The 19763-nt window shown below is 36.5% G+C and overlaps 3 protein-coding genes across 3 annotated transcripts; 2 read left to right on the top strand and 1 right to left on the bottom strand.

The window, feature by feature from the left end:
- Positions 1-5997: 5997 nt before the first annotated feature.
- Positions 5998-10236, bottom strand: LOC113751408 (chorismate mutase 1, chloroplastic). The gene is made up of 7 exons (XM_027295420.1): positions 9789-10236; positions 8382-8604; positions 8180-8266; positions 7704-7847; positions 6824-6916; positions 6465-6721; positions 5998-6390 (listed from the first exon to the last, which is right to left on the bottom strand). Exons 1-6 carry the CDS (start codon positions 9986-9988, stop codon positions 6485-6487), a joined length of 984 nt encoding a protein of 327 aa, XP_027151221.1. The 5' UTR covers positions 9989-10236; the 3' UTR covers positions 5998-6390; positions 6465-6484.
- Positions 10237-12331: 2095 nt separating this feature from the next.
- On the top strand, positions 12332-14517 carry LOC113753912 (pentatricopeptide repeat-containing protein At3g29230). Its single transcript, XM_027298189.1, has one exon. The coding sequence runs from the start codon at positions 12332-12334 to the stop codon at positions 14123-14125; it is 1794 nt and encodes a 597-aa protein (XP_027153990.1). The 3' UTR covers positions 14126-14517.
- A 732-nt stretch (positions 14518-15249) lies between these two features.
- LOC113751071 (UPF0301 protein Tfu_2389) lies at positions 15250-16765 on the top strand. The gene is made up of 2 exons (XM_027294929.1): positions 15250-15451; positions 15786-16765. The coding sequence occupies exons 1-2, from the start codon at positions 15307-15309 to the stop codon at positions 16553-16555; spliced, it is 915 nt and encodes a 304-aa protein (XP_027150730.1). The 5' UTR covers positions 15250-15306; the 3' UTR covers positions 16556-16765.
- The last annotated feature ends 2998 nt before the right edge of the window (positions 16766-19763 follow it).

Genomic DNA, 19763 nt, shown 5'->3' with positions numbered 1-19763 from the left:
GGCAGCCCTGTTCAGACGTTAATTCCAGCTCATTTGTCAGTGGCATCATCCGTCTTCTTAGCAGGGATTTAACCTTTTCCTCCGTCAACAAGTAAGAAGCATCAGCCAATGAGACTTAGGAATTAAAAAATTTTGAGTTTAACTTCCTCTTCCTCTTCTTGCTTCTTAAATTTGATCCCTTCTTTCCTTCCTTCCTGCTATTTTGAGTTTAACTATGTAATTTTTAACCTGTTCTCCCTCTGAGGGTCTAAATGTTACGTGGTGGAGAAACTTTAGTGGAAAAAGGAAATATGCTCCTGGGTGGTTGCAACTACTTGATATACATTTTGTACGCTTGCTTTGTTGAATTTAGCAAGAAATCAAGGCACTCGGCATTATGATTCCGAAATTCACCAACTTTTTTGTGTTTGCCATTTCCTCCCTAATGAACATGAGGTCCTTTCCTTCTTTAATAATGGATCCGTTTGAATAATGTATTTAGGCCTGTCAACCGTCCTGAACTTGGCCCGAATCCGCTATGTTTTATCGGGTACAGTTATAGTAGAGATATAATTTTGTTTGTTCGACTCAGACTCAGACCTTTTTTCCCTGATAAAAAACCGAGTCAAATATGGAATATTGAATTCTGACTCATATCCTATTCTAATCCATTTAAATGAATTAATAGTTATAAAATATACATATTAATAATTATAATAAATATTAATATATAATTTTGGGTACGGGATATACCCGATTGGATCCAAATTCGAGAGATCGAGTGTAAGACTAGTCAAATATACGGGTCGAATTCATAACAAGTATAATAAATGAGTCCGGATCCAAAATATTCAATTCCAACACGAACACGACCATTTTGATAAGTCTAGCATTGCATTTAGGTGTTTGGAAAAATTGAAAAACTTTTTTTTTTTTGCCTTATATGGATGGGGAAAGGAAGAGGAGAGAGAGAGAAAGGAAAAAAAAAGAGAGAGAGAGAGAGAAAAAAACAAAGAGAATGAGAGGTGGTAGTCGATGATGATGGTTTAAGATGAGGTGGCAATGGTAGAAATGAAAATAGCTAGGTGGCATGGTGGTAGAAAAAGATAAATGAATGTATATTTTTTAATATGTTGACGCGTGTATTCTAAAAATTTTATGATGTTTTATAGCATATTTTTGTAGACAATGCTGTCAAAAATCTTATATTATATAAGAATGAGTTTGATCAAAATGATATTTTGAATTTTAGCCGCATAAGTGAGGGCACTTTGGAAATGTGGGATTATTTGGAGCGAAGGTTCAGTTTTAGGTACAAGATTGGGTAGCATTAGCTTTGTTGTTGTTTTGTAAATACCCTTACATTATTTTTAGCTTATAGGCATTTTTAGCAAGAGGTCTCGGGTTCGAGTTCTCCTGCTTACATTTAAAAAAAAATGATAAAAAATAAAATAAAAATATGTGAGCATACTTTAATCGTCTTTTCAGCAGTGAGTACATGTGATATGAACCTTATTTTTTGTGTGTTTCCTTAAATGCCCATTAAAGGCCTTAAAAATGGTTGAAAAGCAGGAGGCTCTAATAGTTGTTAAAGTGGTTTTTAATGTTTGAGCAATTGGTTTCAGCCATTTCTAAACCCCGTCCGAATGTATTTTCTTCCACTTCTTTCCGTTATGCTCTTTTTGCCTTCAATGCTTATATTTGCTGTGGTTATTCCTTGCATTTTGAAATTGTTATTGGGTCCAACTATTCTTGGTGGTTCAGTTTAAGGTGTGTTTGCTTTTTGGTTTGTTTTCCGTGTTTTTTACAACTGAGCAAAAGAATTTATACATACTAATGGTTCTTGTTGTCCATTGGAATTGAATTGAATTGGGTGGCAAGAACAATAGTTAGCGCTGAATTGAATTGGTTTGTTTTTGGTTAGTTACCTATCAACAAGGATGAATTGGTACGATTGGCCAATTGACTCTTCGATAAAGGAAACTAATTCTTCAATTCTGACCACCCCAATTCGCTAATGAGTTTAATAATTTGAATTTATCTTTGGTTAACTATGCTAAGTATTCTCTCAGTGGAAAAGCACTTTACTTATTCACAATCCTAGCTACCTAATTGGACAACCAAATAATGTCTTAGCTTATCTTGTTTTTTTTTTTTCCCTTTTGGGGGAAGTTTTGGGAGAGTATGTTATACGTATGCATAAGGATTCCATGGATTTACTTATTGTTTGTTAGAAATTTGTTTACTTTGTATAATTTGAATAATAGGATTTTGCTTTAACAAATTTGGAGAAAGTGTCAGAAAACAGTTTATTGGGTGTCATTAGAATAAGGTACGCAGCTATTGACTACTATTAATTGTGAGAAATTGGTTTGATTTATATGTCCTTAATTCTGAAATTGAGATTTTGCATGATAAGAAAGATTATTTATTTTTTTATTTTTTAAAGTTGAGTTTGTTGTCGAACATGCAACAACGGTAGACAATTAACAACTCTACACCCATCCAAGAATTGCAAGAAGTTGAAAGACCATTCATTACAACTGTTTTCGTTTACTAATATAGAATTGCACTAACAAAAAATTTATATTCTCATATTCTTTTTTCACTTAGAGTATTCCAACCCTTAGACCATATTAATCTCCTAAGGTTGTGTAGAATTTTGTCCCAATGATACACAACAAGGTAGTACACTGGATCGATTACGAATCTATTGATAACTACTACACTACGAAACCATTCGAACTACCCGTGGAACTTATATCCTTAAATCTAACGGGATGTGCACTTCGTATTCAACCACATATTAGACAAGCAATACTTGTCGATCAAAGGTTAAACTATCACCTACATAATTTTTTAAAAAAAAAACACTATACAAATGTATTTTCACGAATGACTACACTAATAGATGCTTACCATTTATACTAACTCTCTAGAGTGAGCAACAATCCAAAGATGCCAATACAATCGTCGAGTTAAATGATATCGACCCTGCCACAGCAATTTCCAAAGGCAAACCACCATCATACCACCGTCAGTATTCCACATTTTAAATACTAAAATCAATTAAATTAATCTCACATACGTTATGATAATTTAGAAGGCAATCCTCAAACAAAAAACCAAAACATCTGCTACTCAAACTTCTACTGCTCAAGCTTACTTCTATCTTTTGGTCTAGTTTTGTATAATAAAAAGAGTGAATGACCCAAAAGGTCACTAAACTATTAAAAATGGCATCCTTAGGTCACCAAACTTTTTTGTGGCTGAAAAGGTCACTAAACTCGCAAAAACGCTCCAGCGGAGTCATTTTACCGAATTTCAGCGGTTTCTCATCCGGTGGCATGGGCAATGTGGATTGGAGGAATATAGTCAAAGGCAAAAATGTCCCAAAAAAATGGCAAAACTATTTCTTCCTTCCTCGCAAGTTGTACCAAATGCTGATCTTTTCCTGGCTAGTTTCTCCGCCGTTCTTGCATCAGAGATCTGCTTCGCCATCACTTTCTCCTGCTCTTGGGCTTCCTCCTCGATTCTCACCAACTGGGCTTTCAATTCCTCATCCTCCAGCACAAAACAAACCCTCAACCTGGGCTTCCTTCGACACCTCCGAGTTGTGCTGAATCGCTGGGCTAAAGGGGAAAACGTCAAACTATCTGCGACTAGGGAGGTGGGTTTTCGGGAGCCGGTGCGACGGCAATTCCAGCAGCCATAGATGGTGGTTGTACTTGTATCCGGTGTTTGTGAGAATTAACATACACATGGGAGGAGCCTGTTGCAAGGCTCAGATCTAAAATATCCAGTGTTGTTCAAGGTAAAATTATATGAACAAAAATAGAAAAAAAAAGGCTCAGATCTATCAAAAAATCAGGCAAAGAGGGAGGAGCCCATTGCAAATAATGCCATCAAGAGCCAAGTTACAAACCCATAAGCTCCATGCCCAAATGACAGTTCAAAGAGAAAAACAATAATCATCACTACTTGACATCACACTAGAAGACAAAGAAGAAGATAATGACGATAGTGATGATCTTGATGCAAGGAAAGAGTTAAATAATAAGTGGAAGGAAATCTTGCACTTTATTAGAACCGTGATCTTGATGCATGGAGAAGAGTACAATCCTGCTTTACTCTTTCTCACACTAACTAACACGGCTTACGAGAAAGGAAGAAACAGGTTTGCATATATTTTTTGGACATTTTTACCCCTTCACAAATATTCATCCACTCTAAATAACCTTGTAACCGGATGATTCACCTGTAAAAATCGGTAAAATGACTCCGCTGGAGCGTTTTTGTGAGTTTAGTGACCTTTTCGGCCACAAAAAAAGTTTGGTGACCAAAGAGTGCCATTTTTAATAGTTTAGTGACCTTTTGGGCCATTCACTCTAATAAAAACACCTCGAGTGTCAAACAGAGCAAATGTCAATAGCAATCAAGTTAATGCTTCCTCTCTGCCATGTGAGAGCTAGAATCAATGCTTCTGTACCAACTAATCCAACTCGAAAGTTCCAAATTTTGTTACACGTTTAATTTTTGAATTGATGAGATGGCGTGAAAAAACTTGAATTACATGATTATTGTTATTATTATTATTTTTTGTCTATTATTGTCATCTACACCTACACCTACACCTACTATAATTTATACTAAGGGAGATGACCCAACAGGGTCACGGAAACTGAACCATCATTAGACCATATTGATTTTTTTTAATTTATTATCACCATCTACATCTATTCATACTCTAACCTATATTAGAGAGCGACTCAACAGGAAATCAACGGAGACTGAATCACTATCGGATTATATGAATGCATTAAACAGTCATATGAATTTTAGAAAAGCTACATTAAATGACAATATTTTGACAGAAGATAAGATTTGAACCCTTAACATCCACTCATTAGCAGGGCGATATACGCTTCTCTCCCATTTGGCTCATCATGACAAATGCCGCACGGCAGAGGTTGAAACTTGAAGCACCAGATTCAAGAAAACCCAACCCTTTGACCTTTGGCTGAGAAGGAGCCGGAAAATCAAAGACGTCACAAAAGCTAATATGGAATAGATGATCTTTATTTCACAAAAAAAAAAAAAAAGAAGACAAAGAACAGACAGAAAAAATCTTTTTCTACACGTAGGATCATTAGTTGAATTGATCTAAATTCAAATCAAACTAAATAGCATTTGCGCTTGCTTCACCACTTGCAGTTGGCTGTCTAAAAATCTTAATTTTACACGCATTTAAAAAACAAATTCTTAATTCTGAAAAATTTTATGCTATACAGGTATGATAAGCGTATGAAGAATATCCAAATTTTGGCCAAACGGAGAAATTCTCTAGTCTCTAGTGATAGCAATACTGCATAAAATAATACGTTCCCAAAAGCTCGTGCAAACTTGTAACCTTTCCAGCTAGGTTTCGAAAAATGATGATGCATCTTACGATCCCAGGATATACTTAAATTAGGGACTTCAGAAAGACAAACCTCCGCGCCGTGTAATCCTTTTGCCAAACAAACAGGAGGCAACGCATGATATAAGGGTTTTTTTTTTTTTTTTGAAGCATAAAAGGAAATCATTCATTCATTTCAAATCTTCAAGAGCAGCGTCAGTAACAATCTTGGGGAAGTTCACAAACCATACTCTACTTCCCTCAAGAGACATCGACATTGACATTTTTGTCAGTAACAATCTTGGGGAAGTTCACAAACCATACTCTACTTCCCTCGAGAGACATCGACATTGACTTTTTTGACATGATGTGGGCAGGAACATTGTTGGTCCTCCTCACATAACTAACTTTGACAAAATCAAATACAGCCAACATTATTGATCTTATGCCATGAATTAAATTACCTAGCATGATATAAGGGTAGAACAAGGTAATAACATGACAAGAAAATAGTGGAACAAGAAAAAATACAAAAATAGAAGAAAATAGTGGAACAGGAAAAATAAGGAAATGAATAAACAAAAAAGAAATAAAATAGCAAGGACAATTTTGTCTTAAAATATCAAATAAAAAGATAAAGTGCTTATTCAATGAATTCAGGAAGATAAAGTTCAACTAAAGGTAAAATTCAAGGGTACAGTGCATTTAACTCCATACTAGAGTTGCTTCCACAATTGTCCAATTAAAACGAGTGATTTCACCACCTTCCTATACACTTAGAATAATGATGATAATTTAAAAAAATATATATATACCACAATAGCATAAGCCTCAAAATTTTAAACACTAGACAACTCCAATATTCTCCAGAACTGGATTCTATCTCCAACACCACCCGATTTGTGTTCACAGCCATCTAGTGCCTCTGAAGTCTGAACCCACAAGTATACAGCAAGAAGGGTAAACATTTTCAGCACACTCTCATCCACCATTACATTAACAAAAGCATCAATTTCGAACCAATCCGGACTGCCGCTGTCGAAGTTTCTCCATTCTTCAGTCAACCATAGTGGGAGATATGTTTTATTTATGAACACTTGTACCAATTTAATCCAGTCTTCTCAGAAGATATTCAATTTGAACTTTCTTTGTCAATGGCATGATCCAGTCCTCGTATAAATCAGCTACTAGAGATGGATTGATTTTGTAAGCTGGATCAGTTCCATTTTCTCCCCCACCTAAAGTCACCTCTTGCCCATAAGTTCTGGTTTTCATCTCTACTCTCTTTTTGATAACCTCTTCCACTTCTGGGTATGTTAACAAAGCCATAAGTCGGGTACTGTCCTGAAAAAACCGAGAACAATATAAAGCAAGTCAGTGACAGAGAGCATTGCAACAAAAGCATCAAGAAGTTGGGCAGATATGCAGCATGGGTTAAGGAAGTACTTGTGCTTTAATAGCAGCATTATAAACATCTGGTGAGGCCCGATATTTTGCTTCTGCAACAAACTTACCATAATGGATTCTCTTTGACAAGGCCTGCAAAAATACAAACAATTTGCGTCTCAGACATGTACAGGACGAGTGAAGGAAGTATCATTGATCCTTTTCTCTTCCCCTTACTACAGCCTTTGTCCTCAACTTGTTGCTGCTTCAAAAGGATATGTGAGGTCTTTTTGTGGTTTTCCTTTTCTGGGGCCGGGGCGAGGGGGGCGGGGAGCGGGGGGCTAGACTGTCCATAAGGATCAAGCCTGTTCCCAAGAGATGCTATAATATATAGGGGTGAGACAATATTCTATGTGCAATGCCTTGAAAACATAGCCCGTTATTCAAGAAACTTCTCACTGGAAGAACGTGATTAGCATGAACAGAAAGTCATAACCTTTGCAAAGGACATCTCGCATAATTTTAAGCTTAATGCACACTCAGCTTTCAAGTGAACAACATGCAAAGACAGCAAACTGAATGACATCGAGTTCCTTTAAAAGCAATAGTTTTGACAATAACCTCCATTTTTTTAAAAAGAGATTGGTAAAATTTTTCTAAATAACAAAGTTTGAATTGAACCACATCAACACATTTAAGTGGCGTGAATTACAAGTCTTTTTGTCTAATCGAGATTCAAACATATGTTCCAGATCTAGGGTCATAAACTTGCCGATAGACAATCTTTGCCAACTTTTTGTGACTTCTTCCACTTTTAGTGCATGGAAAAAGATAATGGAAAAAACAATGAGCTCAAATCAACATAGTACACTAGCCAATATTTTGTTTCCCATTCCAATTCCATAAAACAGAAACTAGTTTCAGGAAGACGGATTGGTACCTGCAAGCAAATTGTGTCACAAACGGCTGCTGATCCATAATTACTATCGTCACCTTCTTTAACTAATCTAGGAAGAAGATTTCTGAAATACATGTCCCATATCTTGAGATTGATATTAATCGAATTAGCAGCAGGATGCAAAACCTATATGAACATCAAAAGACATCTTGCACCATAAGTTAGGGCTAGACAATTTATTTAAAAAAAAAAAACTTGAATCAGCAAATACCAGAGATGTGGAGAAGTTCAACCAAGAAAGACGGGGATAAACAAGTATACTTATATTTCTACTAACTAGCAGCAGCATCTTTGCACCCTAGCATATACATAGATGGCAAAATTTCTTCTTTCACAAGTGTAGACTCTATATTAGCTTTCCACTCCAAATAATAATGAATTGACAACTAGCAAGGATACATAACCAGGATCAGTGAAATTAACCTATTTCCATCTCCATATGGCAATGAAAATCGTACCTGTGGGTACAGCAAAGGCGGCAACAGTGGGTTAGGTAAATCATCTGGGAAGAAAGGATGCTCATCGGGGCTCTTATATCTCCCAACCTGATTAAAACAGATTGTTGTACACATATGTAAAAGATTTTTACATACCCAAAAAAAAAAAAAAATCTCATTTTGGTCCATGTTATTTTGGAGATTCAAGTATGGTCATACATACACTAGCATGAAGCTTTTCAGTTTCTTTGACAATGTACTCAACCAAAGAACCTCTGAATCCATCCATGGCAAAAGCATCAGCATTATATGTCTGTTTATTGAAACAGAACTGAGCCCTCTCCAAAAGGTTGAAAATTATGCTATCCTCCTGTCGAATCAAATTACTCCTTATACCCTCAAGGGTATATATTTTAGTCTCATCAACCCTATTTTTCCTTGGCAATCTGAGACACAGGAGGAGTTGACAATAGACAAAAGTAATAATAGTATTAGGAGCTGGGTGCAGAAACCACTTGCATATGTCACTAGACCTTTAAACCCAAATGTCGGCTACCAACAGAATTTAAACACAAACACTACAACCTACTTCTTTTCCTTCCCTTTCCCACCAAACAGCCCCCCTCCCCTTCTCTGTTTTCAGAAAAAGCGCTTGCATCCTGACAGAAAATAATTGAAAAGAAAGAGACCAGGAAGGAAAAGAGAAGGCAATGGACAACTGAAGCAATCTCAACAAACACCCAAACATTTTATAAAACCATTAAGGTTTGGCTACAGCACGTATACTAGGCAGGTACAGGCACAGAATATTGATATATATAGTTAATGAACTTGTAGACCTGTGAGCAATCATAGACATGACCCACCTACCAGATGAGTTCGCAAACTTTTCAGTAGACCAATTCTTGTTTGGAAATAGTTTAGAGAAATTAATTTTTAAGATAAGTCAAGCTTTGGAGACCACCGTACAACCGATAACTAGTTTGTCCCAAAAAAAAAAAAAAGACAAAAAAGTAAATGAGGTGATTGGATAAACAAACTAAAGACTAATTTATCATCCTTCTGCTCTGAGTGAGCTTTACAAGTACAAATTCAGAATAATGAAAGGGCAAAAAATTAAAGCTATAATTGTTATTAGAGAAATAAAAAAAAAGGACCCGAAAAACTAACAGAAGAGGAACACTACAGAAGATACGAATAGGCTCGCCTACACCTATTTATTGGAATATGCTTTCCACACTGCAAAACAAGGAACTACACTCAAACAAGTAAAGGTTATACAGAACGGCATGAACGGAAATCCAAACCATAAGCCAGCCTAGGTTGCTTTGTGATCACAGTCCCTATCACAGATCAAAGGATGAAATTTCAAAACATTCAGTAAAGTATCCACGATGCAACCAATCAGCAGCTTCACTCAGTACATTCAACAACCAACCGCCCAAATATCCCTCCACTTTAACCAGAAACAAAACCCACCTAACGCCATCCATCAAAAACCTCAAACAATAAAAAATCACTATAAATGGCAAAACAAATAAAAAAAAACCGCAATCAACTCGTCCAAGGTGCACTAAAAAGCAATCTGGATTTTCTAGAAAGGCAAAAGATAAAGATAGCAACTTGATACCCGATAGTAGTTTCAATTGCTTCAGTGGAGTGAATGCCATGCTTCGGAGCAGCGCAGGTGACAATTTTGAAAAAGCCGTTGGAATTCCATCGATGGGTTGGAGGGGGGAAAAGGGAAATGGGTTTTGAGGAATCCGAAGGAGGAAGAAGAAGAGTCAGTGAAGCAGAGGCTGAAGCCACTGTAAACAGCTGGGCCTCCATTTTCCACCAAAAAAGAAAATACTTGACCAGAAAACCAATAGGAGAGGCAACATATAAAAAGCTAAGAGGGGTATTATTAATGTACACCAAAGTTAGGTTTGGGACAGAAGCCCTGCTGCTGAAAATTCCACGAAGCAGAAAAAGAGAAAGAGGAAAGAGGGAGCGGCTCCACGGTGGCCACTTGGAGCCAAGTTCCAGTTTGACGAAGGACTCAAGAAATAGTGGACACAAAGCTTTGGAGCATTGAGAGGGGAGTAGGTAGGTGATGGGAAAAAGCAGTAGCCTCCGCTGCTGTTAAGAGTAGTGTTAGGTGCGGTTTTGTTACTTTTGTACCGGCTTGGTGTCACATTTGATTGGAAATTTGGGAAGACAACAGTTAGGTATGTGCCTGCTCTGAGGTAGACGGTTGGTCCGGTGGGGAGAGATTAGAGACTAGGACTATTAACAAATTCAGATTTCAGACCCTTTTTTTTTTTTTTTTGAACAATCAGATTTCAGACATTTTGAAGTTTAGTACTGGGTAGTATATTATTTATGTCCTTAAATGGATTATGGAAAACTATTATCTGTAGCATCATGGGATTGGTTCCAAATGGCAAAGTAAGGAATTTTCTATCTCGACGGATATCAAGTATCCAACCGTCTTTCAATGGTAATCCGAAAAAGTAAAAGTAAATAAAGAAGGATTTGACAATTGGTGCCCAGGGAGCATTCATTAAGAAGATTTTAGCCTTCTAGGTGTTAGTTTTTTAAGAAGATGTAGTTAACGTAAAAATGCATCCAAATCTAGGCATATATACACTCTTGATCATATTTATTCATATAATAAATGATATGTGATTTAAATATGTTAACGAATATTCATTAGAAATCCGTTGAAAAAATTCAATTAAAAAAATGACAATTTTTGGAGTGGGAGATGATAGGATATTTCATTTTACATGCATATTTATAACTGGACTCGAATGAAATTTTTTTTTTTGGTTAAGAAAAAATTTTGGATGAATTTGACTCTGATCATCATCACGTGACAGAGTATGTTCTGAAATTATAGATCGCTTACAGATCATCTATTAACACAATGACAAGATATACTCTAAAATTATAGATCGCTTACAGATCATTTGCTAACACAATAATCAAATCACAGCGAGATACAAATACACAATATTTTTTATGAAAAAATTATCTGTTCTTATCTGAGTCAACTTGAATGAGAATGTGCTGACTAAGCAAGCAATCTTTGTGGCCGGCACCTTGCGTTACGCATGGGGCGTGTTTGTTGAGCTAGTGGGGACAAAAGTTTGGTAGGTGGCACCAATGGAAGTTGATGACGGTGAGATTGGAAAGCTTTATTAAAAAAAAAAAAAGAGAACTACGTGATACAGTAGTCGTTAAGATTTCAACCATCATGTTTCTAAAGCTCGAATCGAGCTCGATCAATATTGAGTTCAAAATATTAAACTCGTTAACTTGCGAGTCGGCTCGCGAGCTCGAGTATATATATATAATATTTTTTATTTTTTTTATTTTAAATATATATATATTTTTTATTAAGTATATATATTTTTTATTTTTTTATTTTAATAGTAAAATTACATATATATTCTTAATATTTTTATTATTTATTAAAAAAATATTATTTTATTTATTTTTTAAAAAATAAAATAATTATTTTTTTTCGAGCTCAAGCTCGAAATTGCCGGCTCGTCGATGCTCGAGTTTGATAAAATTTAATCGAAACTCGATTCGATTAGCCTAAAACTCAACTCGACTCGGCTCGTTTGCAGCCTATGCACTACATTTACTCAACAATGCACTGCTTTGCTGCTGAAAAAAATATATAAAAGGACTACTATTATAAGAGCAGGTGAGAAAGTAATAAACACGTCGTTCTTTTTCCAGAGTTGGTAGACAAATGGTGATTGGTGAGGGTCGATTCCGACCCGGGATGCACCTTAATATTTTTAAGTATCTTAATGATTAAGTGCCTGGTTTGAATACATTAGTCCCGTCCGACCTGGCGACTTTGATTCCACTATCTGTGTGCATAATTTTTCTCTATGTAACTCATTTAAAACTAGAAAATCTTTGAGACCGCCTTATTTTAGATTATCAAATCTGCGTGCATAACACACTGCGTCCAGAAAAAAAAAAAAAAAAGGTTGTACAGGATATCGTATTTTACAAAAGCTCCAATTATAAGAATTGGATTTGTTAATTCCTAAGAATTACTTATCATCGATCAACATGTGATGTGCATTGAATATTGATCCGTTAAAAAATAGTACTAATAAAACTTGTTGTATGGAGCGAAATGCGCCTGTATTCAAGAGATAGCAGATGCAAGTTTTGGCGCCAATTCGATCCCCAAGATGGGTCTCAACCAGGAGAATTTTCGAGCAAAAAATCTCCGACCTCCACAAATGCACAGACCCAAGCCAGCTGAAGCAGGTCTTGGCAGTCATCTACAAGTCCAATCTTCACACCGACATTTTTATCGCAACCAAGCTCATTTCCGCTTTCTCTCTTTGCCGCCAAATGCGCTCGGCTGTTACCATACACAACCAAATTCGTCAGCCCGATGCGCAAGCTTATAACGTTTTAATCAGAGCCCATGTTCGAAATTCTCAGCCATCCCAAGCCTTGGCGGCTTTCTCCCAAATGCAAAGCTACGGCGTTCGACCTAATGTTTTCACCTACCCATTCCTGTTGAAGGCCTTCTCGGGGTTGGAAATCGTGGCCGCGACTCATGCCCACGTCGAGAAATTCGGATTTGTTGAGGATGTATTGGTGCTTAACTCGCTAATTGAAGCCTACTCCAAGTGTGGGTTGATGGGTGTTTGTGCGGCAAAGAAGCTGTTCAGTCTAATGGTGCAGACAGACCATGTGTCGTACAATTGTATGATCAGCGGGTTGGTGAAAGCAGGTCAGTTGACCGAAGCCCGGGAACTGTTCGATGAAATTCCTGAAAGAGACACGGTAAGTTGGAATGCAATCTTGGACGGGTACGTGAAGTCGGGAGAGATCACTGTGGCTTTTCAGTTATTTCAAAGTATGCCGTTGAGGGATTCGGTTTCTTGGTCAACTATGGTTTTGGGTTATAGAAAGGCAGGGAATATGGAGATGGCGAGAAATTTGTTTGATGAGATGCCTGTCAAGAATATGGTGGCGTGGACTATAATAATATCCGGGTATGCTGAAAAGGGACTCTTAAAGGAGGCAATGAGGCTGTATAATGAAATGGAGGAGGCTGGTCTGAAGCCGGATGAAGGGACTATTATTAGCATCTTAGGTGCCTGTGCAGATTCTGGTATGGTTGGCTTGGGCAGAAGAGTTCATGATTCTGTAAAGAGGAATAGGTTTAGTTTCGGTATCCGGGTGTCCAACGCTTTAGTTAACATGTATGTTAAGTGTGGGTGCTTGGATGAGGCCTTGAGTATTTTCCATGGGATGAAAGAGAGAAACTCGGTATCCTGGAGTACTATGATCCACGGATTGGGTCTACATGGCTATGGAGAGAAGGCTGTCCAACTCTTCTCTAGAATGACACGGGAAGGATTTGCACCTAACAAAGTAACGTTCCTAGGGATCCTGTTTGCTTGTAGTCATGCAGGCTTGGTTGATGAGGGCATTCAGTATTTTTACAGAATGCAGAGGGATTATGGGGTTATCCCTGAAATTGAGCACTATGGCTGCATGGTTGACCTTCTTGGTCGTGGAGGTCGTCTTATGGAAGCTTTTGGGCTTGCTCATAACATGCCATTTGAACCAAATGACAAAATTTGTGGTGCACTTTTGGCAGCTTGTAGAAAGCATTATGCTGTCACACGTGCAGAGGACGAACTCAAGCAACTAGTTCAACTAGACTTGAAGAATACGGGAAATTTATCAATGTTATCAGATATTTATGCGGCAACAGGAGACTGGACCAGTGTTGCAGGTGCAAGGCTGTGCATGAAGAACATGAGCAGCGAAAAGCCTTCTGGGGCCAGTTCAATCGAGTTGGATGATGAATATTATGAATTTACCATGATGGACAGATCTCACCCTAAATCTGATATGATATATCAGGTGATTGACCAATTGGGTGAACATCTTAGGAAGATTGGTTATGTCCGTACAGCTTCTTGCTAAGGATCACAACAGAATCTTGTGCTGTTTGAGATATTGCTCAGATGATGCTTGTGACGCCATCTTTCGGTTGTTCAAAGTGGAAAAGTTGCTGTATCGGAGAGCTCAACGGGTATTCTTCCTTAAAACCAATCTTGCCAGGTATTAGCACCCACATATGAGTGTTTTATTAACAGAGAATTTTATAATCAATTGTCACGTGATGTAAACCAGCATTAAAGTATTTTGAGTCAAATCTCAAGTTAAAATAAGTCATAACTACATTTTTCCCACTGGTGTTATATGTCTGCATGGAGCCATTTAATGCGTCTTTCACATTTTGGTGAAATCTGTTTAGATTTTAGAAATGATGGCGCACTTGGTTCTCTCAGCAGTCACGTAATTATTCGTCAAAAGGTTGACTTTTTCATAATAGGGTAATTACAAGTTTATTACGGAATTTGGATTCTCATAAGCCATTCGTTGTCTGAAAAATCATTAGAACAAGGTAATACGGTTGCAAAATCAAGAGAACCCCAATCATCTTGTCATGCCCCGTAAGAAGAATCTATCTCCAAGAGCTTCATTTTACAGTTTCTCTTTTCCTTTTGGTAAATTCCTGTGATTTGAAGATGGTAGATGCATATCTTCTAACTTTATAGCAGGATTGGTATTTCAACTTAAAATTGATGTTGATTAAATTTTAGACAGGATAATGTTACGAAGCCAATGGGAAAATGCAACGTATTATATGAAAGAAGCTGTAGTGTAATTTGTTCACAGCCAAAATATTTTCCTGTGGGTGCTGTGGTGGCGAAAAGAACTGGTTGAGATGATGACACATCCATGAACTGCTTAAAAATATTATTATTGCTAGAGACAAAACCTTGTGAACCCAAAGGGAAAAAAAAAAAATGACACCTTGGCCACTACGTGTTCATTTCAGCCAAAAGCCTTTCAACTATGCATTACGTGTAGTGTTGCAAATGTTCTGCCTGTATCCTATGTGTAAAGTTATATCCAGTGTCCCATATGCTTATTAAGCTGGAAGAGGACAGCATCCTACTTGGAAGGATGGGTTTAAAATCATCATCTTGTGGTGCACATTTAGCCTCCTTCGGCATATATAACGCTTCTACATCTTATATGCGACGAATCTTGAGTGGCATCACATAGTGACAGTCGAGAGAGAGGAATCAAGAGCCATGGAAACCTGTTTATTCTCTTCAAAATTCTTCTCCAAAACAACAGAAATCATTCCTTTTAATAGAATACGAGTTCCTACTCTCGCAGGAAGAAAGTTTTGTCGGCATCAGTCCAAAAAAGTAGGGATTCGATATTCCATATCTTGTAAGTGTATTTATCTCGCATCTTCAAAATTACGTACAATTGGGTGTTTGCCCTCTTGTTCTTGAATTTTTCACATCTATATGGTGAACTCGGTTTTACTTTCAATTGGCTCTTGAATCTTATGATCAGCTGGGGATATGTACCAAGGATAAACGAACCTGCTTTTAGATCTCTTAGATCGAACTCTAAAACAGACCACATCCATATCTTTCTGGTATTCAATTGTTTCTAATTTTTTGTGATATTTACGCATTACGCGAACATGTTTATATTTTACTTCCGGCACTGGATCTCTGAATCCTAATCAATGACTATGATTCTTTGTGATGTAAAGGTTGCCAGCTAGGTCGTAAATCACAATCACCTGAGGATGAGGAGAGACCATCGGTTGATGTTGACTGGCGATCATTTAGGGCAAGGTTAGTAGCTGGAGAAAAAGCATCCACAACAGGAGGAGGGCCTTTTTCTGCTGTTATTGATCCGGATAGAGTCGCGGATCAGCCTCCGACGATCACAATTGGGGACAAATGGGCTCATACTATACATGAACCCGAGAAGGGCTGCTTACTTATAGCCACAGAGAAGCTGGATGGCGTCCACATTTTCGAAAGAACGGTGATTCTGCTGCTATCTACCGGTCCCATAGGCCCAACTGGTATCATACTCAACCGGCCATCGCTCATGTCAATCAAGGAAATGAGATCATCTTCGGCTTTGGATGTTGTTGGCACATTTTCTGATAGGCCATTGTTCTTTGGAGGGCCCTTAGTAGAAGGGATTTTCCTGGTGAGCCCTGAAGATGGAAAAGATGGGGTTGGAAAGAGTGGAGTGTTGGAGGAAGTAATGAAGGGACTGTACTACGGAACTAAGGAGACGGTGGGTTGTGCTGCTGAGATGGTGAAGAGGAATGCTGTTGAGATTGGGGACTTCAGATTCTTTGATGGATATTGTGCGTGGGAAAGAGAGCAACTGAGGGATGAGATAAGGTCCGGCTATTGGACAGTAGCTGCCTGCAGCCCAAGCGTCATTGGTCTGGCTAGTGTCGGAAGTGTTGGGCTCTGGGAGGAAATCCTTGGGCTTATGGGCCCTAGAAAGGTTTGGTAATTCTTAGGCGTCAGGAATCATAGACTCTTTATTTTCAGTATTGTAAAAAGTGCATTTTGATTTTTGACATCCTTGTTGTATTGTACCCATATTCTTGAACCATGGTGGAACTTTGATTCTGGTTTAATACATGGTGCGAGATCGATCCTTAAGATAAATCGGGAATTTGAATTTCCATCCGAAAGGATCTCTTCTTAGTTATATACTCAATCGCTTCTTGTATTTCACTTTTCTTTTATACACTACTGTTAGTGTAAATGTCTCTTTGCACAAGCAAATTTAAATCATGTAACATAGTATGAATTCAAATTTGAAAATTTTAAATTATGTACGTGTAACATACATTCGAATGTACCAGCGCAAGAAAATTACTACATTATCAATGATAAAAAACTAATCCATTTAATTTATGAGTTTACCTACAAAAATGCAACAGCAATGGATGCAAATATAATTTAATTTGTATCATACAAGTATAAGTCCTCCTATGTCGCTCAATGCAGTATTTTTCTTAATTTGTCTCCATCAAATGGCACGAACATACGCGTGCAAGGGAAGTAAGTCTGCATCATTAGCCTTAGTATCAACTTTTAACAATTGAGGAAGAATCATTTGTGTAGTGTCCAATGATTTGATATCAATCAAAACACATATGCTTTGGGATTTATTAGCAATCCGGTCTTCCCAATATTCTTGGCCAGCATGTGTTGGAAGCTACCATGTATAATACACTATTATTTTTATGAGGATGGACATACAAATAAACAAATAGTTCAAACTTACAATTAGGATGGACCTGTAATTATAAGGCAAGGCGTAATTTGAATTAAAGTAAATAAAAATTGTAAACAAACGAATATTGAGGATAGCAAAAGTACGTTTAGGAGATAATTTATCTTCTCTCTCATGAAATTAGTTTTTTTTTTTTTTCAGTCTCATTTGGGTTGACATGTTACATGTTACAAAAACATAAGAAGTAGGAGAAGTATGTGATATTTCTAAAATTTCAGGGGAGGCCAGTGATATTGATAAAAACCTTTAGGAGGGGGGACTTTCTAAATTAGAAAGCCTGTGGACCTGTGGGACGCACGATAAAATCTCACAGCTTGTCCTTGTCAATTATTTAAAGGGATGATTGCAGAAATCTCTCATCCTGAGCTTTCTGACATTTGCACTGATCTCCCATGTGGTTTGAAAAATTACACTGGCCTTCCCTGAGGTTACTAATCCTTTGCAAATTTAGTCCAAATGATTAAAATATTATTTTAGGGAGTGAAATTAGAATTTTGTATCAGATTTGCCGTTTGTGCTACATATCTAATGACTGACAAAGTATTATAAATCAATTAACAATTAATAAACTTTAAAGAGTATAATTTATGGGCAAACACGCATTACTCATTTAAAGTACCGACTCTTTACTGGTATTTTATTTTCAAACATTTAATTTATGATAAATATATCAATATTTGTAAGTAAAATTCAAAAAGTGTTACAGTAATATTCTTGCAAAAAGGAAATCTGTAAGTTATTTATTTAATATAAATTAAATATTTTTTTTAAAAAAAGAAATGACACATAAAGTATTAATTTTTTATGATTTTCATCCATTACATGAGTAAAGTATTTGCTCTTTTTGTGCATTTTATTCTGAATCATTTAATTTATGTTAAATACATAAATGTTTGTAACTAAAATTGAAAAAGTGTTAGATTAATATTTTTACGGAAGAGAGGTTGGTGGGTTTTGTATTTAACAAAAATTAAATATTTGAAAGTAAATACAAATCTGTATTTGAGGGTAAATATTTGTATTAAATTAAATATTTGAAAGTAAAATACCGGTAAAGAACCGGTACTTTAAATAGTTACCGGCTCTTTATGGGCAAACACGCATTACTCATTTAAAGTACCATTTTTTTACGGATATTTTACTTTCAAACATTTAATTTATGATAAATATATCAATGTTTGTAAATAAAATTCAAAAAGTGTTACAGTAATATTCTTGCAAAAATGAAATCGGTAAGTTATTTATTTAATATAAATTAAATATTTTTTTAAAAAAATGGCCCATAAAGTATTAATTCTTTATGGCTTTCATCCATTAAATAAGTAAAGTATTGGCTCTTTATGGGCATTTTATTGTGAATCATATAATTTATGTTAAATACATAAATATTTGTAACTAGAATTGAAAAAGTGTTATATTAATATTTTTACGGAAGAGAGATTGGTAGTTTTTATATTTAATAAAAATTAAATATTTGAAAGTAAATACAAATATGTATTTGAGCGTAAATATTTGTATTAAATTAAATGTTTAAAAGTAAAATACCTATAAAGAGTTGGTACTTTAAATAGGTAATGCGTATTTGCCTATAAACTATACTCTTTAAAGTTTATTAATTGTTAATTGATTTGTAGTATTTTATCATTCATTAAACATGTAGTACAAAGGACAAATTTGATAAAAAATTATAATTTCACTCCCTAAAATAATATTTTAGTCGTTTGGACTGAATTTGAAAAGGATTAGTAACTTCAGGGAAGGTCAGTGTAAGTTTTCAAACTACAGGGGAGGTCAGTGAAAATGTCAGAAACCTTAGGGGAGGTTTTTGCAATTATCCCTTATTTAAAACCACCTACGCCGATGCCTTGAAAAGGGTCAATTCAATCAAAAGTTCCTTTACCCACGCGCCTGTATTTCACGTGTTCAATCATGGGACCCTTTTCCGTCTTCGTACGCTTTGTACCGTCCATCAGATTCAGCGCTGGGCACTGAGCAGCACAGATTGGTTATTCTTTCATTCATTCGCTCGCTATATACGCGCGTGGACATTGTCAGATAGAAGAGTTGGGTTGATACTTTTAGGAAACTGTCCGGTCCAGTCGAAGAAGGGGCAGGGGCGGTTACCGTCCCAGTCAGTTAATGGCCAAGATTTGACCAACAAAATTTGTAAGGTCCAAATTTTAATATATGTGCGATTCATAAAATGTTATTTAGTGTTATTTAATATTGTTCTAGTGTTATATCGTGTATAAATGATGTTACACTTTATGTAAAATGCACACAAGCTTCCGAAACGGTTGCACTGACAACCATTCCAGCCCCGAATCCGGTTCAGTTGGGCTGCTGTTTCTACTAAATTCTCCCGTCCTATCCTATCCTATCCTCGTAGAATAGAAGTAGGTAAGCAGGCATTTTT

Source organism: Coffea eugenioides, chromosome 11, assembly GCF_003713205.1.
Source record: "Coffea eugenioides isolate CCC68of chromosome 11, Ceug_1.0, whole genome shotgun sequence".
Classification (NCBI taxonomy): Eukaryota; Viridiplantae; Streptophyta; class Magnoliopsida; order Gentianales; family Rubiaceae; genus Coffea; species Coffea eugenioides.
The sequence above is the reverse complement of the archived record's forward strand: the minus strand, read 5'-3'. Positions and strand labels throughout refer to the sequence as shown.